General features: G+C 47.9%; 8 protein-coding genes, 1 long non-coding RNA gene and 1 pseudogene across 11 annotated transcripts; 5 read left to right on the top strand and 5 right to left on the bottom strand.

The window, feature by feature from the left end:
* Positions 1-1,026: 1,026 nt before the first annotated feature.
* On the top strand, positions 1,027-2,539 carry LOC117184437 (pickpocket protein 19-like; annotated as a pseudogene).
* ppk20 (pickpocket 20) lies at positions 2,428-4,566 on the bottom strand. The gene is made up of 7 exons (XM_001357724.4): positions 4,383-4,566; positions 3,670-4,324; positions 3,306-3,606; positions 3,205-3,252; positions 3,004-3,148; positions 2,838-2,944; positions 2,428-2,779 (listed from the first exon to the last, which is right to left on the bottom strand). The coding sequence occupies exons 1-7, from the start codon at positions 4,532-4,534 to the stop codon at positions 2,502-2,504; spliced, it is 1,686 nt and encodes a 561-aa protein (XP_001357761.3). The 5' UTR covers positions 4,535-4,566; the 3' UTR covers positions 2,428-2,501.
* A 214-nt stretch (positions 4,567-4,780) lies between these two features.
* Positions 4,781-7,226, top strand: ppk30 (pickpocket 30). Of its 2 annotated transcripts, XM_001357723.4 has the most exons (6): positions 4,781-4,940; positions 4,995-5,580; positions 5,642-5,791; positions 5,851-6,052; positions 6,113-6,349; positions 6,414-7,226. In XM_001357723.4, the coding sequence occupies exons 1-6, from the start codon at positions 4,804-4,806 to the stop codon at positions 6,518-6,520; spliced, it is 1,419 nt and encodes a 472-aa protein (XP_001357760.3). In that variant the 5' UTR covers positions 4,781-4,803; the 3' UTR covers positions 6,521-7,226. The 2 variants fall into 2 exon arrangements, with proteins under 2 accessions (XP_001357760.3, XP_015038573.2); XM_015183087.2 differs by having other exon boundaries at positions 6,113-7,226.
* Positions 5,573-6,211, bottom strand: LOC117184438 (uncharacterized). Its single transcript, XR_004469793.1, has 2 exons — positions 6,084-6,211; positions 5,573-5,959 (listed from the first exon to the last, which is right to left on the bottom strand). It is a non-coding gene; the product is annotated as an uncharacterized lncRNA (long non-coding RNA).
* On the top strand, positions 7,129-7,839 carry Obp99a (Odorant-binding protein 99a). Its single transcript, XM_001357725.5, has 2 exons — positions 7,129-7,276; positions 7,391-7,839. Exons 1-2 carry the CDS (start codon positions 7,238-7,240, stop codon positions 7,778-7,780), a joined length of 429 nt encoding a protein of 142 aa, XP_001357762.1. The 5' UTR covers positions 7,129-7,237; the 3' UTR covers positions 7,781-7,839.
* Positions 7,840-7,845: 6 nt separating this feature from the next.
* ppk19 (pickpocket 19) lies at positions 7,846-9,795 on the top strand. 2 transcript variants are annotated; one of them, XM_001357722.4, is made up of 5 exons: positions 7,846-8,765; positions 8,828-8,980; positions 9,035-9,164; positions 9,219-9,414; positions 9,474-9,795. In XM_001357722.4, the coding sequence occupies exons 1-5, from the start codon at positions 7,881-7,883 to the stop codon at positions 9,715-9,717; spliced, it is 1,608 nt and encodes a 535-aa protein (XP_001357759.4). In that variant the 5' UTR covers positions 7,846-7,880; the 3' UTR covers positions 9,718-9,795. The 2 variants fall into 2 exon arrangements, with proteins under 2 accessions (XP_001357759.4, XP_015038574.2); XM_015183088.2 differs by having other exon boundaries at positions 9,035-9,414.
* Positions 9,713-10,964, bottom strand: Bub3 (mitotic checkpoint protein Bub3). The gene is made up of 2 exons (XM_001357726.4): positions 10,663-10,964; positions 9,713-10,601 (listed from the first exon to the last, which is right to left on the bottom strand). The coding sequence occupies exons 1-2, from the start codon at positions 10,852-10,854 to the stop codon at positions 9,813-9,815; spliced, it is 981 nt and encodes a 326-aa protein (XP_001357763.1). The 5' UTR covers positions 10,855-10,964; the 3' UTR covers positions 9,713-9,812.
* An 860-nt stretch (positions 10,965-11,824) lies between these two features.
* LOC4800497 (lysoplasmalogenase-like protein TMEM86A) lies at positions 11,825-13,303 on the bottom strand. Its single transcript, XM_001357727.4, has 4 exons — positions 13,088-13,303; positions 12,704-12,873; positions 12,447-12,637; positions 11,825-12,382 (listed from the first exon to the last, which is right to left on the bottom strand). Exons 1-4 carry the CDS (start codon positions 13,286-13,288, stop codon positions 12,057-12,059), a joined length of 888 nt encoding a protein of 295 aa, XP_001357764.4. The 5' UTR covers positions 13,289-13,303; the 3' UTR covers positions 11,825-12,056.
* Positions 13,304-14,277: 974 nt separating this feature from the next.
* On the top strand, positions 14,278-17,670 carry Gycalpha99B (guanylate cyclase 1 soluble subunit alpha 2). Its single transcript, XM_001357728.4, has 5 exons — positions 14,278-14,464; positions 15,276-15,543; positions 15,612-15,852; positions 15,911-17,247; positions 17,309-17,670. Exons 2-5 carry the CDS (start codon positions 15,308-15,310, stop codon positions 17,511-17,513), a joined length of 2,019 nt encoding a protein of 672 aa, XP_001357765.1. The 5' UTR covers positions 14,278-14,464; positions 15,276-15,307; the 3' UTR covers positions 17,514-17,670.
* On the bottom strand, positions 17,644-18,338 carry Obp99c (Odorant-binding protein 99c). Its single transcript, XM_015183330.2, has 2 exons — positions 18,183-18,338; positions 17,644-18,111 (listed from the first exon to the last, which is right to left on the bottom strand). The coding sequence occupies exons 1-2, from the start codon at positions 18,222-18,224 to the stop codon at positions 17,698-17,700; spliced, it is 456 nt and encodes a 151-aa protein (XP_015038816.2). The 5' UTR covers positions 18,225-18,338; the 3' UTR covers positions 17,644-17,697.
* Positions 18,339-23,733: the final 5,395 nt, after the last annotated feature.

Below are 23,733 nucleotides of genomic sequence, written 5' to 3'. Positions count from 1 at the left end.
AAAACTACAGGAAGAGGAACAATAAGTGACTTTCTTTCGTGCCACTCCCCCCACTTTAACCCCCATTACAGCTGTGCCCGTATACCCCTGAAGATGGTTTTTGCCATAGCCACTGTCTATGTCTGCATCCTGTAATATTCGACGCTTGTCGTGCCTTCTTGTATTTTAATTATCCACGGCTAACTCCCAAAATTACAGCCTAAAACTAGGCCGTACAAAAATTCGAGTTGAAGATCTTGTGAGCTTTGATAAAGCTTATCAAGACCTGTTTTTCGACGAGCAGGCTTATATTAGGGACTAGATTCTATTAGCGTTAGGTTTTATAGGAATTTCAATGAAGAACTGTGGATTGCTTAAATAAAGTTAGTTTGGAAATGAACCAAGGCTAAATATCTTATATCGGAACCATGCAACCTCATCTGACGGAGAGGTGACCCACCGCAGTCTTTGTTGGAGGGATCCTTGATCAGGGGTGACATAGACAGCCCTGATCTGTTGAGCCGCATAAACTTCACGATTCCTATTAGACTGACTAGAAATTTTTATACCGTTGTTCCTTCCACTTTGTAGATCGAATTATTCCTTGCATGAACCGTTTAGGGTCTTAAGCTAGGATTATAATTCCCTCTACCATATTATATCCACCACTAATTATCTTCCTCTTATTAAATTACCTTTCTATTAATTAGTAATTGTAGTGGTATTTGTATTTTGATTGCATGCTTAGTATCTTAGTAAGTTTAGTGATAATTTTCCTCGAATGTTAGTCTAATAGCTATCTTTCTTGCATGTTCGCGTTCGGTTCGGCTACGCACCGTGCGTCATGCAGCAGCGTCCCTCGGTCTGTTGGGCGGGAGGAGGGCTGCGTTTTGCTGTTCTCGCCAATGGGCGATACCGCAGCCGACAAAGATCTGACCGGTGATCTTCTTCGTTTACGTATCCATGCTGATCTGTCCCTTTGACCCCCTGTATCCCGTTTCCTAGTATCCTTTCCCTACTCGTACGTGATTTATTTTGTATATACATTCTTATCTCGACCATTTGAGGGCTCTAAATGGGTACTAAAATGTCCTCCATGCCCACACCCCGCCGACCAGAGACAAAAGCCGAAGCCAGCGCGTACTTCCTACTCCCGTTTAGTTATCATCAGCTCCTATAACCTGTACGTTGTATGCTACAATCCTCTCCTCGCTTAGATGTGGCAACAGTCATTGAGTATGTCCTGCTGAAGTGCAGTGATTTCTTTTCCGCCTGCCTCTTGCGGGGCAACCCGCAGAACTGTTGTGAGATTTTTGAGTTGCAGTTCACAGAGTCCGGCTCCTGTTGGGTTTTCAATTCACTGATCAGTCCAGCAAGGCGACAGAAAGAGGTAAGTGAGTGGGCAAGTTGGTTAGATCGGATTCGAAACTCATTTGTGGTTCCCTACACAGAAGGAGAACAAGTACTATCCCCGTCGCACACCACAGTATGGTGAGGGCTCTGGCTTGGATGTTTTCCTGCGACTCAGGAACTCCTCTCTTATTCGGCCCAACAAACGGGGCGTATACGTGATGATCAAGCAACCGCAGCAGTGGAGCGATGTCGTGCGCCATATCCCACAGACGCTGCATCTTTCCGGATGAGGTTACCCATCCTCAGTACAAGAATCTGCCGGGCTTTGAGTACTGGGTGGGAAACTGTCGCAGCAAGTGTCACCAGGAACATGTCATCAATCTGTGCAAGTGCTCGCCATCTGTTTTCTTTTCTTTCTTTTAGATAACTTTACTGTCTGCAAGCCATCGGACTTTAAGTGTCTCCACGATAACAGACGTAAGTGCATACTAATCCCAATTAAACGAATGCATATATCATTTCTTATTTCCCCATACATTTTATAGTCACTTTTAGCGTGGAGCGCCATCCACAGGAGGATGAGTACGTGGACAATCTGTACAAGGAGAGCATGATCTGTAACCTCTTCATAAGTTGCACTCAGCTAATCTTCGATCGAGTATTTAGTAGCAGCACCTTAGAGTAAGTAAATCCCCAACCCTATATAGCTCTCCCATCTCCATTTTCCATCTCTCCCAGTAATAACGACACCCACACAGAGTTGGGTACCATTCGCCTGGACATTTTCTATCAGTCGGGATGGTTCATCCAGTACCACACCAACATGCGTTTTACCTTTGTGGAATTGCTGGGTGTGTAGAATCCATCATACCTGTCGTCCAATCTTTTCATTGGATAACAATTTTCAGCTAGTTTCGGTGGTATAATTGGACTCTTCCTGGGCGCCTCACTGCTCAGTGCCTTTGAGCTGGTCTACTTCTTCACCATTGGCCTCTATTTATATTTGCATGGGGAGAGGAAACTGTCCCTCCAGCCACGCCCACTCCAACCAGCAGTCATTACTATACCCTTTGGACAGAGAAAGATTACTCCAGCTAAGTATATACGTTGACGGGACTATAGGTATAATATGAGCATCAATGTGAGTATAAATCAACAATAAATAACATTCACCAGGCATTTCTCTGGTGGTGGTGCGGATGCCTAATTTTGTTTGTGGTCTGGTCCTTTTGGGATGGATGCACCTGATGGTCAGCCAAATGAGTGACTTCGTTTTTCAAATAGCTCTTAAAGGCGCGCCATTTTATCTTCATTTTCCGATGGAGTACGCCATAGTAGGAGTTGTCGTAGAGATGCATGCCAAAGCCGACTGTTAGATAGTAAATCAACTCGAATGCACTGACCATAGAGGCGCCCAAGCACAGGCCAAAGATGCCACCCAAGTTAGCTGTCAAATAAATACAGATGTAGGAGAGATATCAGGCTTTCAGATTCCTAAATCAAACCTATCAAATCAATCGTGGTAAATTCCAGACTGGTGCGGTACAGCGGCGTCGTCTCCACTTGGTAGTGCACATCCACTCTGAAAAGTTTCTGCTGCGGATCCTTTGGACTGAAATCATTCTTTATATAAGTCACTAAGTCCACTAAGAAATGATCTAAAGATATTACATCCTCTTGGCAGAGAGAGGCAGCGTCGTTGTGGCCGTGTAGTAATCGAGCAGATAGCAGTTCACCAGACAGGAGCATGTCATGCCTGGTTTGGTAGCACTAAACAGAGCATCCTCCTCCCGACGCTTATCGTAGCTGAAAATATCTGCAACAAGGGATATTGTTATCGAAGGATCCCGCCCCGCTTTGTGTGATCCTCACCATTATGCCTCGCGATGCACCGGAGGCTGGTCGCTGTGCATTCCTTGACTGAAAAACAAGAACAATGGCACCTCTGGAAGCACTCTCTAGCCCCAACTCACCTTTTTGATTGTGAAGAAAGAAAATGGGCAGGGAGCAGTTGCACAGCTGAATCAAGTACGACTCATGGCACCGATTCAGGCAGTTGGTAAGCTGGAAGGGCTTGCCATACTTCTTGGCCGAGTCCGCGGGATCCAGCTCGAGCTGCTCGTCCACAAAAAGACAATTGCGACGTTCTGGGGGAATGCTCCGGGTGGTCTCATCGGTCCACGTCAGGTCGGGACGAACCGTCACATAGGTCTCGGTATTTTGGGTCATGGAATAGACCACATTCGACATTTGGTCTGGCTTTTTGATCATTATCTAAAACATGGAGAGGGTACTTTTATGGGATACCAAAGGCAGCAACTCCATCAAGCATCATACATAGACTTTATCGGTGGCCAAGGAATTCGGTCGCTTGAAGCTCTCATTTAGAAGCAGATCAAAGTTGAGACCCGAGCTCTGGCCGGCCTTCGCATTGTGACGGGGATAGAATTGGGAGCCCTCGCGTTTCTTGATCTCCTTCGAGCGCGGTGACAAATCCGAGTTGAAGACCAGACAGAACCCAAACTCGGTTTTCTCCATCACAAAGTACTCGCAGCAGTCGAAGGTTGTGCTGCGCCACTGACACGAGTTGAGCACCATGATATCCTGGCAACTTAGGGTCAGGAACATGGCCAACGTTGTGATGTTGATGAAGTTCACTGCCTCGAGATTGTCGTCATCCAGCTCGGACAGACCCACCGAAAAGCTGCCAAAGCGCAGCGTCTCCAGTCGAGCAACCAAAGTGGTGAAGGACTCCACAAGTTCCAAGCTCGCATTGGCAGGCAGGAACTCCGACTTGGCCGCCTGCAGCTGGCTCCAATTGATGCGATTGTCAGTGCAAATACCAACTGCTGGGAATTCGACGAGAAAGACGGGGTACTGGGGATCGTGGACGACAGTTTGCAGCTTCTGCGACACAAAGCGTTCCGATAGCATCAGATAAAAGAACCATGACAGGGCAATGCTGACGGAGAGCAGCAAGCACCAGATAAGTCTGCAACGGGAAAGATGATTCATCAGTGGATTGAAGTCCATGCTCACTGGATGGAGACCTTTCCAGGTTGTGTAGCTGCGGATCGTAGAGATAGCGGACGCAATGAATGGTTGATTTTTCGCAGTAGCTCCGAAAGTAGACGCGCAACAACTCCATAAAGCACTTAGTATCTTGCTTTTGCGGCGTATCCGATTTGTCACCCTTCGCCATGCCGGGACGTGTGTCGTGGAATCACTGAGCTCTGCTCCGGATGCCGGGGAACCCTTTTATGGAATGGCTGCAAATTGCAGTGGGAAACTTTTGTCGGACAGGTATCCATTACGGCTCACATCGGTTGTAATTGAGTAGTTATGTTTTCGGCAAAAGATAAGCCCAGCCCGGTGACAAAAGTGCGTGTCGTCGTCGCACTCATTGATTAGCGGGCTCGCCTCCCAATTAACCGTGACTTTCCCAAACAGTCAGTCCTTCGGTTGAGCGAAATGGGTGAAGTTGAGTGGCAGCCTGAACCGCAACTCGGTAATGATGATGATGATGTTGATGAGAAGGGGTCGGGCAAGCAGATTAAGTCCAAAAAAAACGACAAGAAGAGGAACAATAAGTGGCTGTCCGTCAGGCGGTAGGTCGACATCACTCTTTCGTGCCACTCCCCCCACTTTAACCCCCATTACAGCTGTGCCCGTATACCGCTGAAGATGGTTTTTGCCATAGTCACTGTCTATGTCTGCATCCTCTCCTCGGAGCGGTACTTCTACTACTGGGTTCAAACCACCATCGAACGCACCGACGTCCATGTATCGGAGATCAATTTTCCCGCAGTGACCATCATCCCCATGTCTGTCACCAATCTCAATGCGTCAAATGAGGCGCAGCGCCACACCAGAGTCTTCAATATGGCCCGGGCCGTTCTCTGGCAAACCCCAGATGCAGTCCAACTCGATAAACATAGCTTCGAAGAGTTTCCCGAATACGCAGATGTAGATCCCACAGCTTTGGACATGGACACAGTGTATGATTCCTTCCAGGACGCTTGCAAGTATTTCTTCGCGGAGTGCTCGTGGCGCCGCAAGCCCATGAACTGCTGCAGCCTCTTTCGGTCAGTCTCCACCTTTAAAGGGTTTGCGTACGTCTTCAACTCAGTGCGATGCGAATTCCCGGACGAAACTTGGCCGTGGTCTGCGTCTGCCTCGGGATCCCTCAGCGGCCTTAATGTGAAGATACATCGTAATCAAAATTTCTTTAATATAAATATGCTGGGGGTGAGTTGGCAATCAATTATTTTAGTAATACAATAATACATATATAATACGTATAATCCAGGTGATTGTGCATGAACCCACTCAGCAGCTGGGCCACAGTATTGCCTATTCCACTGAGGATCGTATTGTCATTCCCGTAGAGCCACTGCGCTTCACAGCCGAGGCAGACGTCAAGGCCCGGCCAGTCCAAATGCGCCGCTGTCTGTTCGAGGTGATGGCGAATAGCTTTCTGTGCAATTGGGGCAACCATTACAAGCTTTATCGTTGCAGAGTGAGATTGTACGTCTGGGCCAGTCGCGATCCGAGTGTATTTACAAGTGCCATGTGCAGTACATCTTGAAAAAATGCAACTGCACCGTGAATCTGCCCCGTCCGGTGACTACAAGGATGGAAAATATCACAGAATCAAGCTACTATAATGGAACAAAACTTTGTGGGGTGAAGCACTTGCCCTGCTTCAATGACAACAGACGTGAGTGTTGCGATAGGATGCCATATCATACCATGAGTTAATCTGATTGCCAACCAACAGTTTCGCTGTTCTCCATGAGCAACATCATCGAGGAGTCCAGAGATAACATCTTTACCACCGTCGACTGCGGCTGCTTCCCGCAGTGCGATCATACACAGTACCACTCCTCCACCTATACCGAACGATTGAGCAGCGTGGAGAACAACAATTCGGTAATCGAGATAGACGTATACTTTCAGGAGGAGACCCTCTTCTCGTATCGCTCCATGCTGCGCTTCACCCTCATCGATCTGATGGGTGAGTCTCACTCTCGCTTCGACGGGATCTCAAGTCTTACCCGCTCTACTCCATTCATCCACAGTTTCCTATGGTGGCATAGCAGGTCTGATTATGGGAATCTCGGTCTTGGGCTGGGTTAATGCCATCCTGGACCACTTCGCCTGTTGTCGGCTGCCCAGCGACGAATAGCACTGCCCCTCCGCTCCCTTATTCAATCTGACACAGCCACAGCTGCTTTCTCACGTTTCTTTACCTGTAATCGGAACAGCGATTCAATGTTCAGACGAACATAAATAAATTCAGAAGAAAAAACGCATTAGGGGAATTGTTTAGAGTTTAACTACCTGACGAGGCAGTGGAAAACTACCTTGCCAGCTAGGGTATCGGTTTGTAGATTGTATTAGTACATATGTATATACATACGCTATATACCAGGTATATATGAGTGAGTCAGTGCACATGTTCTGGGGTTGCATTTGAGCAAAATTCAATTAGTATACAACATAAAGAGAAATTCTTTCACAATGATTTTAAGGAAAAAGGTAAGTATGCATACATATATGTACGAGAATATGTCAAAGTTTAAAGGCGACAGACTAAGCCACACGAGCCCATCTGTAGGTTATCAGATGTCATAAAAGAAATCTTTGTTGTCCACTTGATCGCATCACAAAAGAGATCATTGCTGGCAAAGTTCCTTCTGAAAGAGCATGAATAAATCGAATCGAGCAGCGTAATCTCCCTCCCTCTGTCGAGCATTTCCCGTCCGTTCCATTCCAGTATTCAGGTACGGTGCCAAGTCCATGACGCGCCTGGGGGTATAAATAGCAGCTGGTCTGGCCTGATCAGGCACAGTCTCCGCTTCATCGCCCAAGCCGCCACCACACACAATTTTCAAACAGCAAAATGAAAGTCTTAGTTGCCATCTGCGTGCTGATTAGTTTGGTAAGTGTTTGGTATAGATGAACTAAACCCAACCCAAGCGTTGATAACCCTTCAAACCTGACCCAAAAATATGGAAAATAATTAACCAAACAATTTCTCTGGTGCCGGTCACAGGCCTCAGCCGAATATGTCTTGAAGAATCGCGATAATATGCTGGCCTATCGCGACGAGTGCGTCAAGGAACTGGGCGTGCCTGCCGATCTTGTGGAGCAGTACACGAAGTGGCAGTATCCCAACGATGCCAAGACCCAGTGCTACATTAAGTGCGTGTTCACCAAGTGGGGCCTGTTCGATGTCCAGACTGGCTTCAGTGTGGAGAACATCCACCAGCAGCTCGAGCTCGGACATGCCGACCACAACGAGGCGATGCATAGCAGCATCGCTGCTTGCGTGGACAAGAACGAGCAAGGATCCAATGCCTGCGAGTGGGCCTACCGCGGTGCCACCTGCCTCCTGAAGGAGCACCTGCAGAAGATCCAGAAGAGCCTGGCCCCCAAGGCCTAGAAATAGTTGATACCCATTACTGATAGCCATTAATTTAGTTAATAAACCCATTGAACGTACCACTTGACTTTCCACTTGGTCACACCCATCGTAGCTGCTAATGGAGGGTCGACGGGTGGGGTTTCTCCTGTGGCAGAACTTCACCAAATGTTGGCCATTCGAAATGTTGCTGTACACCAAGGAACTCGTGGCCCCGCGTCCAAATGGCGGCCAAGGTCTGCTCCGCTTCAAGCAGAATTTGCTGAAGAAGAAGGTGCTAAATCGTCTGACTGATTCACTTGCCCACTCCACCATCCACGGAATGCAGAATGTGTTCACAGAGAGGCATTTCTGGGTGCGCTGCATGTGGCTGTGCATCGTAGTGGGGGCGGCCATCACCTGCTTCAGCCTGTACTCCGTACTGATGCATCGCCACAGCGAACAGCTGCTGGTCAGCCTGATAGACACCACCCAGATGCCAGTATACCACATCGACTTCCCGGCGGTGGCGATCTGTCCCTGGAATCATGTCAACTGGTTACGTACTCCAGCTGCCGTCCTGCGATTCCTGCCCCGTCATCCTGATGCCGAGCTAATGGAAACATTCCGCCAGTTTCTCCTTGTCCTGGAGCAGACGACCTTTGTGAACTTCAACAAAGCGCATAACTTGTCCAAGCGCAATCTTACTGCGCTGGAATCGTTGAATGTGAGAACGGTGATAAACTATTTGTCCCATCGCTGCGACGAACTATTCGTCCCGGACTCCTGTGTCTTCGATGAGACGCCGTACGACTGCTGCAAGCTCTTTGTGTCGGAGCAAACCGAGAAGGGGCAGTGTCTGGTCTTCAACTCGCTCATCTCTGAACACTCGCGCAAGAAGCAGCTCACCAACAAGTTTTACCCGTACAAACTGAGCACTGCTGGCGAAGAGTCGGGTCTGAAGTTCACTATTAACCTGAATGAATCCTATCTTAGAGCTGGCACAAAACTCCCCTATGGAATGAGTGTGGGTGCAGAAACCACATCGAAGAAAGCTCCTTCATTGCATTTCATTTCATTTCTCACCAGCTCATGATCAAGGAGCCCCGTCAGTGGTCAAATAACATGGTTTATCACCTCCATCCGGAAACAGAGAACTTTGTGGCAGTGCATCCAATGGTCACCGAGACGTCTCCAAACACATACGAGATGAGTCCCGAGAAGAGACGGTGCTACTTTGATGTGAGTACTTCGATTTGACCTTTGTGGAAATGCTGATTTGTTTCCTCCGAGAAGAACGAGAAAAACCCTCATTACCAGGACACGACATTGGTCTACAATCGGGAAAACTGCATTGTTGTGTGCCTTCACCAGGCAGTGATAAAAGCCTGCAACTGCTCGACACCAGTTTTCCTACCACCCATAGGTAGGGTTCTGTTCGTTTACTTCTTTCTCAGACTTCTCAGCTCTCATCCTGCAGTTACAGAGGGCATTCGTGAGTGCGGAATCTTGGACGCGAAATGCCTCAGTCTCAACGCCGATATCTTCAGCTATGTAAAGGTGGGCGACCAGGAGAAGTACATAAACGACTGGCGACGCGGTCACACCTGTCATTGCCCCGACAATTGCAGCTCTCGAAAATACCAAATGACGGTCAACGTCCGGAAATTGGATTAGTAAGTAAGCCAAAACCAAATCAAAATCAAAATCTCACCAATTTCTGTGTCGTGGACAGCGATAAAAACCAGACCAACAGAGTAATTAAGGCACAGATATATTACGGCCAGCGAGTGATGACCAAAATCGTGACCAAACTGAAGTACACAAGTCTCGATTTGATGGCCCACTTTGGGGGTATCATAAGTCTTTATATTGGCGCCTCTGCAATAAGTTTCGTCGAGCTCTTCGTCGTGCTGGGAAAGCTGCTGTGGACACTTATCAGAGAGGGATACTCTAAGGCAAAAGAGTGGATTATTTAACTGATACTGATACGATTACATATATGTATTTACTCTGCTCCTTGGTAACAACTAAAAACATGAGAGTGGAAAATGTTAGTCGAGATGCACGCCACTCATTTCTGCTTTGTTTCTTGGTCAGTCGGATATCTTATATAAATGGTCGGATGAGGCACGGTGGCGGGCGTCTCGGGCAGTTGGTCCAGGTAGGAGCAGCCAATGGCCAGGGCACTGCCATCGGAGCTAAAGTTTAGAGTTGAAATGGAGGTGTCATATTCGTGGAACTGGCACAGACGCTTTTTGTTAAAGCCGTCCCAGATGTTAACTATGCAATCGGAGCCGCCAGTGGCAAATGTGTGATAAACGTTGTGGAAGCTGAGCGCATTCACCGGATAAATCTGTTCAATGTTGTTATCCCTGTTCCGATGGCATTTGAAGGCAAATTTACGACGCTGCACCTCGGGGTCGTGGTCCAAGTACTCGACTGCCACACGGCCCTCAATCGAGGACATCACGTAGCCCTCTTTGTTGGGGAAGAGGCGAATGCAACGCGTCTGGTACTTCAGCGAGGACTCGCGCTTCATTATATAGCTGTCCATTTTGCGCAGGTCCCAGATGAGCACCTTGCGGTCGGAGGTAGCCACCACAATCTTCTCGTCAATCACAGACATGGAGTACACCTTGCCGTTGTTCTGTTCGAAGGTGCCAACGCAGCGCTTCTCGCGCATGTCCCAGAGTTTGACATTCTTGTCCCAGCTGCCCGTCAAGATGCCATTTACGTATTCGGCATGCTCCACACAACGCACCGCGTTCTCGTGGGCGCCCACAATGGTCTCCGTCTGGGTGTTCACATCGAAGAGGCGCAGCTGGTTGTCCAGCGAGCCGCTCACCACGTGCACAATATCCTGTTGCATAAACAATTGCATTAGGGGGGGAAGTTTGTCAACAATCACACAGTGTACATACCATGAAGGCACAGTCAAGAATTGGCGCATCTTGCAGGAATTTCTGCCGCATCTGGTTTGCCGCCACATCGTAGAAGCGCAGCGTTCCGTCCCATGACGATGCCGCCATGTACTGGTTCGATTTGGGGCCGAATTTCACAGCCGATATCAAGTCCTCTGGCGGATTGTTCAATTTAAACTCTGGCGGACGCATCTTGTTAATTATTTTAAAAATTTACAATTTAATTATATTTCGAGTCAAAATTTGCAAGCCGGCGTCACTTTTTGGAATTGATCGATAAAAAATGCCGTCCGATAAATATCGAAATATATCAAAATTTACCGCAAATATACTGACGCATTTTACATATTCCTCGTTTTTGATATTCCATCGAATATTACAAACTATATAGAACATTTTGCCATGCCCATATAATTTTGTACGCCCTATCAATCAATTATTTCCTTAACTGGCTTATTCTTAATACTTGCTTTTATTGCATTTTGCGTAAAAAAAGGTTTTAGCAAAAATGGTCAAACAAAAAAAGGTTTCAGCTAAAATACCAAACTTGAGCGACAAATAGAAATTGTTTGAAAGTGAGTTAGTGAAAGGGATTTAAATGCAATCTATTCGAGTAAATGATACACGTAAGTACGATTTGTGAGCTAACCTGCTTATCGAAGTTTCTATACCCTTTCTTCTTAAATATATGTACCATTATATACCGATATTCCGTTCAATTTTGACCTCAAATAAATAAAAGATTTTTTTTTAAATCGCAAAAACTGCCAGACCTTAAGAAATATACCAAAATATACCGTGTTTTTTTTTAAATATACCAAAAAGTATACCCATGACAAAAACGAACTTAGCCCACTTAAGCCGCCTATATTTAAACAGTTCAAGGACGGATAAAATTACTGATTGTATATTCTTCTGGTAGATCATATACTGCAGATAATTGGGTAATTGGGCCGTAATGTGGTATCTGCGATCCATGAATACCCCTACTGTCACAGTCGATATTTTGCATTTTCGTAGTACCAACAACGGACACCGAATATACTCATATACTGGCGCTACTTAATGTAAAATGTGTATACGCTGTATCGTACATCTTAAATTCAAAATGTAACGTGTTTTTGAAACAACAATTCGATCATCGAAGAATCATCAAACAAACTACAATTAATAGAATCTGTATTAGTTGAAAAGTCAAGAAACATCTACTAACTCTACGAAGATCCGCCCCCTCCGCATCCAACTCCAACAATATATTTGGCTTAGACTAATCTACAGGGATGCGGAGGAGGCGCGCGTAAATGGCATTACTCTAGTATTTTGGAAGTACTAATTTTGGTGGTTGCGTTGTTGTTCACTGGGTTCCATCCTCAGTGGAGCATTCTGGGCTGCTATTACTTGATTTTCCTGCGATAGGACCGAAAGGACTGCGGCCCGTCGTCCGCAGTGCTCAGCGCGATGGCGAACTGGGCAGCGTAGTAGGTGATCATGATCTGCAGCCGCGGACAGGGCAGGGGCACGCCCACGAACATGGTGACGGCGATCAGGGCATCTGAAACGACGAACAGAACGGCTCCCACGGCGCAGAAAATGGCGAGGAAATTCTTGGCATCCACAGCCCGGGCCAGGGCGCGCCACAGCATGGTGGTGATCAGATAACAGTAGATGGGGACTCCAATGATGAGTATCTCGTCCAGTTTCTGGTGCACAAAGTACACAACTGCGAGGTAAAGGGGGGAAACATTAGAGATGAAAGGCTCGTCCAAAGCTTTGACCCCACTTACACAGCGACACGGCCACATAGAGAGCCAGTCCGATGGGCCACTTGAGTGGCTTCCAGCCAAAGGCGCAGATGTAGAACACATGGGCCACCCCAAAGCTGACCATTCCAAAGGGAAAGAGGTTGACATTGAGCAGGGCATCGCCACCGCAGGAGAAGACCAGACCAAGAAGTATCCAGAGCGATCGGCGGTAGCTATCAGGAGTAGTATACGATTAGTTTTTGTGGAAGAGGTTTAAGAACAGCACTGCAAGCACTTACTCCTTTTTAAGCGAGAACCCATTGGCCACCACATAAAACATCAAGGCCACAATGGGCAAACACTTGAGCACTGTGGTCCATAGCTCTCCTTGGGGATCCTGGCGCACCAGCGAGAAGTACAGTATCAGGGTGGCCACAAAGGGCGCCAGCCTCGGGCCATGCGTTTTGACCTGGGAATCAAGTGAAGAGAAGAATATGAATAGCCATACGATTATCGCTAATCGAACCATGGTGGGTCCAAACTACGCACTCACACCCCACCCCACCCCGATTATACAATCGAACGTATTCGATTCTGATTAGATTAACGCATTGGCGTTGGCTGCCAAGCCCCAATCCCCTGATCAAACATTTATGGTTTTATGATGATTGTAATTTGCATACCATTACCAGGTACTTAGGGAGGTTTCTGGGGGTTGGCGTAACTTTCGCTTTTGCTGCACGACAGAGCTTTTCCGCGGACAGAGCTGCAGTGCCGTTGAGAGGGCTCTCGGCGCTCTCAATCCAGAGCACGGGAGATGTGTGCAAGGTCAAGGACGAAAGCTTTACATTCACTTTACACTTTTCTGCGGTTAGATAAAGCATCCGTGCAGGCGCACAAACAAACAAAGAAAGGTGTACAGAAAATGAATCAAGCTTAAACAAAGGCGAGCAATGGTGTCAGATTTCTGTATTGCATGCAGAAATACGAGTAGAATCCGCACTGATTTCATTTGAAGCTACTTACAAATTTCCCAAAATCGTTCATTGTGATGATTAGGGAGTAAATTGCTATTGTTATTAGCGTCAATTTAATCAAGCTGCACTTTCACACGGTTAAAGCGGCCACCGACTTTGAATCGAAAATAAACAAAAACTTGACCAAGTCCCTCTCTCTATCTATCTCTCTCGCTCTCTCTCTATCACAGACAGGCCTGCTGCCCCCCCGCCAAGCGATAGAACACGTTGCGCACTTTTGACCAACGTCAACAAACTGAACCGTAGCGTCCGTATAATGTTTTCAATTCGCTTCCACACAGTTTGATTGCTGGAGAGTAATAAAGAAAAAGTTTTCAGCTGGGAGCGCACACCGGTGCCAAGGGGGTGGGGGATGGTGGGTGGTTGGACAGTGGCTCCCTCCATGTGGTGTGCAGCATTCAGGCTGCCCCGCTTGCAAGTACAGATACACAAACGGCTGAGGGCAGAGATTGATTATTTCGTACCTTTGCTATTATCAACGCATGTGGAACGCAAGAGCGCAACCAAGCAGAGAGAGCGCAGAGAGAGAGAGAGACACTTTGCTCACGCAACAGGTTTGTTGTAGAATATGCCCCACGTTGGCCCCAAAAGCTTCGCCAGCATCATCCGAGAACATTAAAAAAGATAGACATGCGCACTCTCTCTCTCTTGGCCGCTCTCGCTCTCTTTCACTCTTTCACTCTTCCTCTCTCTTACTCTTGCTCTGCCCCAGCAAAATTCAAAACAATGCAACAATCTCTGCACACTTTCACTGGCTTTTTGGAGCTTTCACCGAAGCTTGGGGAAACTTTTTCGCAAGCTTTCCGCCTGGCACCGTGTTCCGTTAGCCTCTTTATCGCCCAAAAGTTCATTCCGTTTCAAGTTGTGGCATTTTTCAGGCGTGCGAAAATTCCTCAGCTGTCCTTCGGATAAAATTCCAGCAATTTACTCACATTAAAGTTGGCCAAAAAGAAGTAGTGCGGTGCGTGCTGCGTGACAAGTGCAAACGCGTGCTATTGAAAACCCACAATAAGTGATTCTCAGGTAAGCGACAGCCTAAAAGTATGCCAAGTGCCAAAATCTGTGCAAGCAAGAAAAAGTTGGGTCAGCGCTGGGAAAATTGTGTATCCATTGTGTGAGGGGGCTGGTGGGCAGAATAATGGGAAGGGGTGTTGGTGTGCTTCCTGTTGGCAAATACACACTACACTCCAGTCAGGGAAGAGAGGGTGGGGTGGAGCTGAAAGCCTGACCAGTGACACACTTTGGAGAGCAGCAAGAGCAGGAGCAGCTCGCTATAAATTATGCAAAATAAAATTATGGTAATGTTGTTAGCGAGAAAGCGAGAGTGCGAGTGAGAGAGAGCCCTGCCAAGGCATGCACACACTTGACCTCCGAGGAAAAACCCACACACACACACACACACACCCACACAGAAATGTATGCAATGACGAGACAGGGACATGGACGACGCTTGACTGCGAAACCACTCGAGCCGAGGAGACAAGACACGGGCAGCAGGGACATGCCTTTATGGGCCATTGGGTGGCTCACGTACCGAACGTAGACAACCGCCACCCAACCTTAGACAAGTGCACATTGAACTTGAGAGAAAATCCCTGGGGGTAATACACATACATACATATATAGTAGAGAAACCTAGCCCAGAGATTCAATCAATGACAAAAAATTTTGATGGAATTCGATATAAAATTCATTGCAAGCTACGAAATAGGGGCGATAATTGGTGCAAGTTGGTTGAGAGCTTTTAATTAAGCGCCCGTAATTGATTGATTCATCGATAATAATTGATTTGTTAATGTACCAATCCAATCCCTACTTATGTATGTATATGTAGTTCCAATCAGGCAGCAGAAGCAAACACGCAACATGGCGTGTCCTTTTTTTCGACGGGCGGACTCGCTGACACGGCAGCCCTCGGTCATCGCCGAGCCGGGCACCCATTGGGCCCTCGAGGAAGAGGAGCTGTCCCATGATGCACTCACTCTGACGCATCTGCAAATGGCCATACAGCTGCTAACGGCACCATCAAACGAGGATCTCAACACGGCCGTCACTTCGCTGGTGGCCAAGTATCGCCAGAGCTGGCCAAACATCCACAAGCTGTGAGTAGAGCAGAGTTGAATCAGTTTCGAAATCGCTTCTAAAATCGGATAATATTGATACCCCTTAGAAAAATGGATCCGAGTACATTCAAGAGTTGCGCCAACTACGACTACTTGGCGGACATCCAGGAGCTGTTGCTGAAAATGGACGAGGCCAGTGCCAGCGAGATTCTGGTGCTGCTCGGCGAGGAGCTGATCACCTGCTGCTGCACGGGCATCATCGAGCGGGCCTTCCGTTGCCTCGGCACCGATTTGCAGGAATTCTTAGGCTCCCTGGACGGGGTCTACGATGTGCTGAAGTTGCAAGAGGTTCCCGAGATCTAACCTGATTCAAAATACCCTTTACTGAACCACTTGTTCCCTTTAGGAGGATGTGACCGACACTGGATTCGTGTGTGCCGGAGAGGGCGAGTTGATTTTCACTTCGGAGCGTCCGGTGATCGCCTGGCTACTACTCGGGTCTCTCAAGGCCCTCACCCGCATGCTCTACAAGGTGGATGTGAACATCAAAATCGAACCGGTGGAGGGTGATGCTCGTCGCTACCGCTATCTCTTCTCCTTGGTAAAGGACAGCTCGCAGACCCTGCAGATGGGTCGTCCCACGCCGATCCCGGAGACCGTGCAGCGCAGCAGCTCGAGCAATGCCTCGGATCTGCAGATGAACTCTTCCAGCTTCTGCAAGATGTTTCCCTGGCACTTCATCATGAACGAGCAGCTGGAGTTGGTGCAGCTCGGACGCGGCTTCAGCAAGCTTTACAAGCCGTATCTGGCGGACTTTGGCAACCTGGCCAGCACCTACTTCGACTTCAAGCGGCCCAAGGGCCTGACCATGAAGTTCCGGGACATTGTGCGGCGCACGTACACCCCCTTCTTAATTGGGCTGAACAGTCCGCCGGGAGTGTCGGATTTCCCTGCCATAGGACTAGAGATCAAAGGCCAGATGGTGCACTGTCCGGAGTCGAACTCGCTGCTGTTCATCGGCTCCCCGTTCCTCGACGGCTTGGATGGTCTGACCTGCAACGGTTTGTTCATCTCCGATATACCGCTTCACGATGCCACTCGGGAGGTGATTCTGGTGGGTGAGCAGGCTCGGGCCCAGGACGGACTGCGCCGGCGCATGGACAAGCTGAAGAGTCGCATCGAAGAGGCCAATTCGGCGGTCACCAAGGAGCGGAAGAAGAACGTCAGCCTGCTGCACCTCATCTTTCCCGCTGAGATCGCCGAGAAGCTGTGGCTGGGCTCCTCCATCGATGCCAAAACCTATCCGGATGTGACCATCCTCTTCAGCGACATCGTGGGCTTCACCGGCATCTGTTCGCGGGCCACTCCCTTCATGGTGATCAGCATGCTGGAGGGCCTGTACAAGGACTTTGACGAGTTCTGCGACTTCTTCGACGTCTACAAGGTGGAGACGATTGGGGATGCTTACTGCGTGGCCAGTGGACTGCATCGCGCTTCCATCTACGATGCCCACAAAGTAGCCTGGATGGCTCTCAAGATGATCGATGCTTGCTCGAAGCACATCACCCACGATGGCGAACAAATCAAAATGCGAATTGGCCTGCACACGGGCACTGTGCTGGCCGGAGTGGTGGGCAGGAAGATGCCCAGATACTGTCTCTTTGGCCACAGCGTGACCATAGCCAACAAGTTCGAGTCCGGCAGCGAGGCCGTTAAGATCAACGTGAGCCCCACAACCAAGGAGTAAGTAGTGTCTCAAATGGAACCACGAATCCACCTAATCAACATTCGCCTTTTCTTCCAGTTGGCTGACCAAACACGAGGGCTTCGACTTTGACCTGCAGCCACGGGATCCCTCGTGTCTGCCCAAGGAGTTCCCCAATCCGAATGGCACCGAGACTTGCTACTTCCTCGAAGGATACCGCAACTCCGCACTGGAGAGCGGCCTGCCGCTGGTGGAGCACATCGATGCTGCCATGAAGACCATATCCGAGGGCGGCGATGCCTAGGCTACTCCGGGAGAATCACTTACTCAGTAGCCATAGCTATTCAATGTAGTTCAGTGCACTTGTAGTCTAATCGTGTTACCCCCAGCCTCCGCCCCCCGCTTAGCCTCTTTCAAGAAATATACTTCCCGACTTCAACGAGTTGCGTTCCAGCACAAAATGTGAACACTTTTATTGGTCTCAGATCCTAAGCGCTGGCTTTGGCCGCCTCATGCTTGGCCTTGACGAAGGCCTTCACCTTGTCGCCGATCTTGCTGGCCATCAGGCACTTGTGTCCACGGAAGGCCCACACATCCGCAGGGCTGCCCTCCTCGTTCTTGTCGATGCAGGCCTGAGCGATCTGCAGGGCCTCTTCCTCCGTGAGGTCCATCTTGAACTGCTTGGCAAGACGATCGGCATGGTAGCCCTCGTGGGTGCAGAAGATGTCCAGCTTCTGGGCGGAGCAGAGCAGATACTGGCGCACATCGGGCTCGTCGGGGAAGATCAGCTGCTTCAGCTGCGAGATCTGATCGCCGCTCAGGGGACTCTCCTTCAGGCACTCAATGCGAATGTTCTTGATTTCTTCGCCAGTCTTGGGCTTCCACTCCTCGTCGGCGTAGGCCTGTTTACGAGTGTTTTTTATTGATTTAATTATGATGATGGGATTATCAGTGATTCAATCGATATACACACCGCAGCACAGAGGGCCAGGGTAAGGATGAGATACTTCAGCATATTGTTTGTAAGAGTTTTGTTGCACACACGATCACGAATCAGTTGAAACTCTAGACTGAATCGCCGACGGCCCTGTTTCCTAGATTTATACCGACGCCACTCCACTGCTGATAGCTGGCTGCCTCTGTCTCTGCCACCAGCTGCTCTGTGTCAAGAGTTCAGCGATAAGCCGGGCCAGCGTCTAACACTATATTATTTAATTGCATTCCCTCACGATGATAAGCTCAATCCAGAGCTCACTTACCGAGCGGAATGAGCTGATGCCCAGACAGAGAATCGGCACAGACTTCTAGCAAAAGTCGTTCCTTGATTAACTTGTTTTTGTGGGGCACCAGCAACTCGGAGATGGATCGTATCAAGTATGTACTTCCATGGGGATGGTAAAGTCGATTTGCATTTAAAATGATGTACACAACAGAAGAAAATTATCAAACTACAATATTCTTAAAAACAAGATATTTTCTCCGTCATCGCGATGTTTCACTTCCGCTTTGTAGTGGAATCAACAAGCTCTGTTATCAAGAGTTGTAATTGAACCCTCACAGGTTGGCATAGAAAGATGCCAAGGGAAGCGTCAACTGATTAATCACCAGCAACCGTTCATAATCCTACACTCAGAAAAAATAAAATAGTAAAATGTCTTAAGTCCTTAGGAAAATATTCTTAATTTCATTAGGGAAATGACTGAAATATTTAAAAAATTATCAAATATTGTTGTAGTGTATGTACATAGATGCTCAAAAAAACACACTCTTCAACATGACATTGCACTTGAACGCTTATCAGCTTTTGGGGTCACAAAACAAGACGCAATGGACTCCAGCCCCCCCTGCCATGTGAGCCTGATAACAGCAGACAGATCCGATCCCGGCCAGCTTTCACCCAATGCGAGAGTAGGTCTGATCCAAGTGGGCAACTGTCAACCGTCAACCGTCAGCCGTCAATTCGTCGGCCATTATGCAAGCCAATGCAATCGTATTTAATTAAATCAAATAAAACTCACAGCTGGCGGTCGAGTCCAAAATTTAAAACCCAAGCGGCCCCCGGGCGTCTAAGAGTTGTCATTACCATAGGATGAGTATGAGCGTAAACCCGATGGTTCGCTGGGAACCACGCGCCCCGACCCGACGACCCTAGGCGGCATATGCAAGCATTCAACTAATAACAGTTGCCTCCACCCGACGCTGTCAAAGGGGCGTAGCACATTTCCAACTATGTACTATTATAATTCAACGAAGGTACGGCCCTTAACTGAGGGTTAGATAACAGGGTTGTCAGCAGAAGCATGGGATTCCAGTCCGCCCGGCGAGGTAATAGTCGGGTAGGTCGCAATCGGAAACAGTGTTTATACCCAAACAATGGCTATGATTAGCATCGCATCGGGGCTCTCACTTTCGGTCTCCATTTCTTGCCTGAAACTCGGCTCTGCCATTATGTTCTTTTTTGTCAAGTTATTAGTAAAATTATACCAAATATACAGACAGTAGAGGCCCGAAAGAATGAACAATCGCAGATATCTTCATGGCGACTGAATCACTGATGCTTTGGGTCTATGAGGTTCTGTGGGTTGAAAGATTTCCCTGCGTTACATGACTGGTTCACAATTGAATACTCTACCATATTGAACGCTTCACCGTATCGAGAGCTCACTGCTCACACCCCAAGCGTGTCAATGGCCAAAGTCAGGGAGTGGCGCTGCTCCGGAGCTGCGAATGTGTCGGAGTGTTGTGGCCAGCTCAAATTTCTTATCTGGGAATCGAAATATGAACGAAATGGTGATGGAGATGGGATTGGGATTGGGAAACTGCAGCTAACGATCCCATAATCGGGTGTCGGATGATTTGCTGCCGGAATTCGCAATATTGTATAAATTGTCCTGTTTCTTGAGCCACTTTTTTGTGCCACGGCAATTGTTTGAAATTTGAGTTTCCGGCTGGAATTCGGAATGGGGAAGTTGGGTTCGGGATTGCAATGATATTTGGTTGGTGCCGAATTCCAAAGGAATCATTGTAGTACTTTTTGGCGTGTGTCATATGAGAGGATATATTGCACAAAGGCTGAGAATACATTTGTTTAGCAAATTCGATTAGGGAGATGTGTGTGTAGTCATGATATCATGACTCTGTATAGTATCTGCCTATGACACAAGACAATTCTAGCAACTTGCGAGCAGAGATTTTGCTGCTGACAAAATGGCAGCCAGGGAAAAGCAAGCACACAAAGTTTCCGTGAACTTTTAACAAAATTTCACGTTTCCATGAGTTTCCGGTTTGTGTGTTTTTCTTTCTTTTTGCTTCTCTTGCTGTGTGATTTCCAAGAAAAAGCGAGAGACGCCCGCCCACCAACACCAGTGCCACCACCCACTACCTACCAGGGAAAATGTAATTTCATGCCTCGCTGAACGAATCCGAATACATGAGAGTTCAAAGTTTCAGCTTGTATCCAAGGGCAGAGCGAGAGAGGGTCACACACAGGATGCTGGCAGGACTCGGGGACAGGACTTGAAAGCGCAGGAAGTTATTTAATGAGATTTTCTTCATGTCAAAGATAAGTCGAAGAAAATTCCATGGCCTGCGACTAAGAAAGCCATTGGTCTTGTAAAACAATATGCAAAACCAGCCAACAGCCAACAGCCGACAATCATCCACGCGAAGGAGGATGGAGGGTGTCTCTGGGTCTGTGTATCTGTATCTGGGAGTCTGATTGTCATTGTTGAGTGAGTCAACTGAAAAGGATAAGCGTAGACCGACAATTGTTGCACACACTTGAAATTAAATTAACTTTTTTCGACCCTCTCCCTGTCCACCCTGAGCGGTGGAGTGGCAAAGCCGCCGCCGACGCCGCCGCCGCCGATGGTTGCATTGTTCCAAGGTCTGCTGCCGCTGACAGTTCCAAAAGGAACTGGCGTTGGGGTTGGCCCTGGCTCTGGCTCTGGCTCCAGCTCTGGACATGGGAGAGAGAAAGACCTTGCCAGAACTAGAGACAATTCAGCGCCTTGTCGACTCTAGCCATGATTGCTCAAATATTGGCTTTGGTCGCCGCACAAAAACCAAAACCTAAACACAAGTTCAACTGTTCAATGCGCGGCAGCAACAACCACACAACAGCCGCAACAACAACACCAACAACACCAACAACAGCAACAACCACAGACAGAAAACAAAAACATAAAGCAAACAAATCGCAATCGAAATGAATGAATGAGGCAATGACGCAAGGAAATCTCATTAGCCGCATGTCTTCAAGTTTCATTTTTTAATTTTGTACAATTTTTTCGTTGTGCTTGTTGTTTGTTTTTTGGGTTTTTTGAGTTTTTGTTTTTTGGATGGATCCGAACATACCACAGGAAAAGATCTTTCTTTGTATATTTTTTCGGTGGTCTTGATCAAATAATTTTGCGGCCAATGCATGTTAAATATTTGTCAACATTTTAAGGCACTTTTCTTTTGTTACCGACTCACCTCTCCTCGCCCCTCCATCTTTCGCTCTCAACGATTCAGAAGCAGTTGACCACTTGAGTCCGTCCGTCCACCCGTCCGTCCGTCGGAGTCATCAAAAGAGCACAGCGATATGTGGCACACACATGACCATCGCCAGCAGCAGCAACAGCAGCACCAGAAGCAGCAGCAAGAGTTAAGTAAAGTAGCAATGATCCCGAGGTGATTTCAACTTTCCTCCACTCTGGGCGGCCCTGTTGAAGATGGTCAGCCATCGGCTACTTATTACACACAAGCACACCCAGCGATCCAAGGGTTCAGATCCAAGATCATCTCTTTCTTCGATTGATATAACAATTTCCAGGGGCCCCAGCCATCATTCATGGGCAATACCCTGTAAAATATTACATGTGTTCTAGAACTTCAGTTAATAACGAACTCATTTCGATGGATTTAACATGGATTAGATCTATGAAGTAGTAATAATTCAGGGATCAAATGATTCCTCATGGTTATAGGCCTATAGGCATATACTGGCCAAAAGAATTTATCAAAATAGGCTTCCATTCAGTTACAGGGCATCGAGAATCCCCTACGCCTCGAGTGATTGATTTACATTTCTCGTTATGGTTTTTTTCTTTATTTATTTGTTGATTTCATCTCCATTGTTGTTGCCATGCCGCACCATCCGAATGTTGCCTTGGCAGTCGTTCATCATTATGATTGTGCCACTGTGTGGTGCGCGCACTGTATTGTTTGCATGGGCCTATGCCGCCAGCTCCACCGCCGCTGCACCACCGCCCTTTGCTTCCCCCCGGACGCAATCGGCAGCCCTGCCGGCTGTAGGGGCAGCTCAAGCATGAAGAGAGCCAGCCAAACCGACGACATAATGGACATGTTTCAGCTTTTGTTGGCCGTCGCGACGGTGTGAGTGAGGCGGAGACAGAGTTGTCAGCCTCAGTGACGATGTTCAGCTAATTTGCATATTTGGCCGCAGCGAAAACACTTTACAAGTGGCCAGGCCACCCAGGGGAGCTCCGTACGAGCGTGTGTGTGTGTGTGTGTGTGTGTGTATATAGGCGCACTTTAAACAAAGTTAAAATGCGAGAAATTGGCCCTGCGCAAAACACCAGTAGCTCGGCGACGGTGGCAGCAAAACCAACAACTTCTAGCCATTTACTGTTGCCAACAACTGTGACTGTGACCTCTCCCAGCGGAACTGGATCTGCCCACATCCCCACAAGCACAAGCACAAACACACGCACACCACACACCACACACATGCCTGAGCACGTATTGGTGCGGTCCTTATGGCTCTCTCTCGCACACACACACACACAGAGCGGCTCTCCGACTGATTCTGCTGCTGTTCTGCTGCTGCGGCGGCGGCGGCGGCTGCTGCTCTTCTATTCAGTTTGGAAACTTGTTTCTTTTGGCCAACTTGTACAACATTGTTGCCGCTTTATGTTTTACTATTCGGGCTTGTATGTGTGCGAGCTGCTTGTGTGTGTGTGCGCTGTAGCTCCGCCTCTGCAGGTAGGCGGAGTCTGCAAAAGAGAGCCCTCTGCTCACACAGAGGGAGGAAGAGAGAGAGCACATTTGTGGCACATTGCGGAGAGCGAGAGAGTGAGGCGCGCGCATCGTCGTTTTCCAATGTCGCTGCTTCTGTCGCACACGTGACACTTTCCGGATTGTTGCTTTTGTTGCTGTTGCTCCCGACATCGTCTCGTTCTCGGTTTGTTTCAATTGCAATAAATTTGTAACATTCTAATAGGCCAACACAGCCCACCGCCCCCACCCAAAAAAAGCATCCTCCCGCCGGAGGAATCGGAATCGGACAGCAACCCATATTATGTGATGGATTCCTTATGTACTTTTGTGGCATGAGAAATCGCTTTTGGAATGTACACGGAAGAACTGTTACGGTTTCTAACTAGATCGTACGAGTATTTCATCTTTTTCTAGTGTAAAAGAAATGAACATTTTTGGTCTATGTCTCACAAAAGATCTTTGTCTTAAGAAAATCGAATGAAAAAGAATAATATACATACAATTTAAGACATTTTTGTGTT

This window comes from Drosophila pseudoobscura, chromosome 2 (assembly GCF_009870125.1).
Source record: "Drosophila pseudoobscura strain MV-25-SWS-2005 chromosome 2, UCI_Dpse_MV25, whole genome shotgun sequence".
NCBI classification, from domain to species: Eukaryota; Metazoa; Arthropoda; class Insecta; order Diptera; family Drosophilidae; genus Drosophila; species Drosophila pseudoobscura.
The sequence above is the reverse complement of the archived record's forward strand: the minus strand, read 5'-3'. Positions and strand labels throughout refer to the sequence as shown.

Excerpts from the sequence above, each read along its gene's own strand:
- LOC4800497 (XM_001357727.4), bottom strand. The coding sequence starts at position 13,288 with ATGCTTTATCTAACCGCAGAAAAGTGTAAAGTGAATGTAAAGCTTTCG. Across the intron at positions 12,874-13,087 it reads TCCCTAAGTACCTGGTAATG|GTCAAAACGCATGGCCCGAG; the intron begins GTATGCAAATTA and ends CTTGATTCCCAG. Across the intron at positions 12,383-12,446 it reads CTATGTGGCCGTGTCGCTGT|TTGTGTACTTTGTGCACCAG; the intron begins GTAAGTGGGGTC and ends TTTACCTCGCAG.
- ppk19 (XM_015183088.2), top strand. The coding sequence starts at position 7,881 with ATGGAGGGTCGACGGGTGGGGTTTCTCCTGTGGCAGAACTTCACCAAA. Across the intron at positions 8,766-8,827 it reads AACTCCCCTATGGAATGAGT|CTCATGATCAAGGAGCCCCG; the intron begins GTGGGTGCAGAA and ends ATTTCTCACCAG. Across the intron at positions 9,415-9,473 it reads AACGTCCGGAAATTGGATTA|CGATAAAAACCAGACCAACA; the intron begins GTAAGTAAGCCA and ends TGTCGTGGACAG.
- ppk20 (XM_001357724.4), bottom strand. The coding sequence starts at position 4,534 with ATGGCGAAGGGTGACAAATCGGATACGCCGCAAAAGCAAGATACTAAG. Across the intron at positions 3,149-3,204 it reads GTGCATCGCGAGGCATAATG|ATATTTTCAGCTACGATAAG; the intron begins GTGAGGATCACA and ends CCCTTGTTGCAG. Across the intron at positions 2,780-2,837 it reads TACCACGATTGATTTGATAG|CTAACTTGGGTGGCATCTTT; the intron begins GTTTGATTTAGG and ends TTTATTTGACAG.
- Gycalpha99B (XM_001357728.4), top strand. The coding sequence starts at position 15,308 with ATGGCGTGTCCTTTTTTTCGACGGGCGGACTCGCTGACACGGCAGCCC. Across the intron at positions 15,853-15,910 it reads ATGTGCTGAAGTTGCAAGAG|GAGGATGTGACCGACACTGG; the intron begins GTTCCCGAGATC and ends TGTTCCCTTTAG. Across the intron at positions 17,248-17,308 it reads GTGAGCCCCACAACCAAGGA|TTGGCTGACCAAACACGAGG; the intron begins GTAAGTAGTGTC and ends CTTTTCTTCCAG.
- Obp99a (XM_001357725.5), top strand. The coding sequence starts at position 7,238 with ATGAAAGTCTTAGTTGCCATCTGCGTGCTGATTAGTTTG. Across the intron at positions 7,277-7,390 it reads TCTGCGTGCTGATTAGTTTG|GCCTCAGCCGAATATGTCTT; the intron begins GTAAGTGTTTGG and ends TGCCGGTCACAG.
- Bub3 (XM_001357726.4), bottom strand. The coding sequence starts at position 10,854 with ATGCGTCCGCCAGAGTTTAAATTGAACAATCCGCCAGAGGACTTGATA. Across the intron at positions 10,602-10,662 it reads TTCTTGACTGTGCCTTCATG|GATATTGTGCACGTGGTGAG; the intron begins GTATGTACACTG and ends TTTATGCAACAG.
- Obp99c (XM_015183330.2), bottom strand. The coding sequence starts at position 18,224 with ATGCTGAAGTATCTCATCCTTACCCTGGCCCTCTGTGCTGCG. Across the intron at positions 18,112-18,182 it reads CCCTGGCCCTCTGTGCTGCG|GCCTACGCCGACGAGGAGTG; the intron begins GTGTGTATATCG and ends ACTCGTAAACAG.
- ppk30 (XM_015183087.2), top strand. The coding sequence starts at position 4,804 with ATGGGTGAAGTTGAGTGGCAGCCTGAACCGCAACTCGGTAATGATGAT. Across the intron at positions 5,581-5,641 it reads TTAATATAAATATGCTGGGG|GTGATTGTGCATGAACCCAC; the intron begins GTGAGTTGGCAA and ends CGTATAATCCAG. Across the intron at positions 5,792-5,850 it reads TGCGCCGCTGTCTGTTCGAG|AGTGAGATTGTACGTCTGGG; the intron begins GTGATGGCGAAT and ends TTATCGTTGCAG.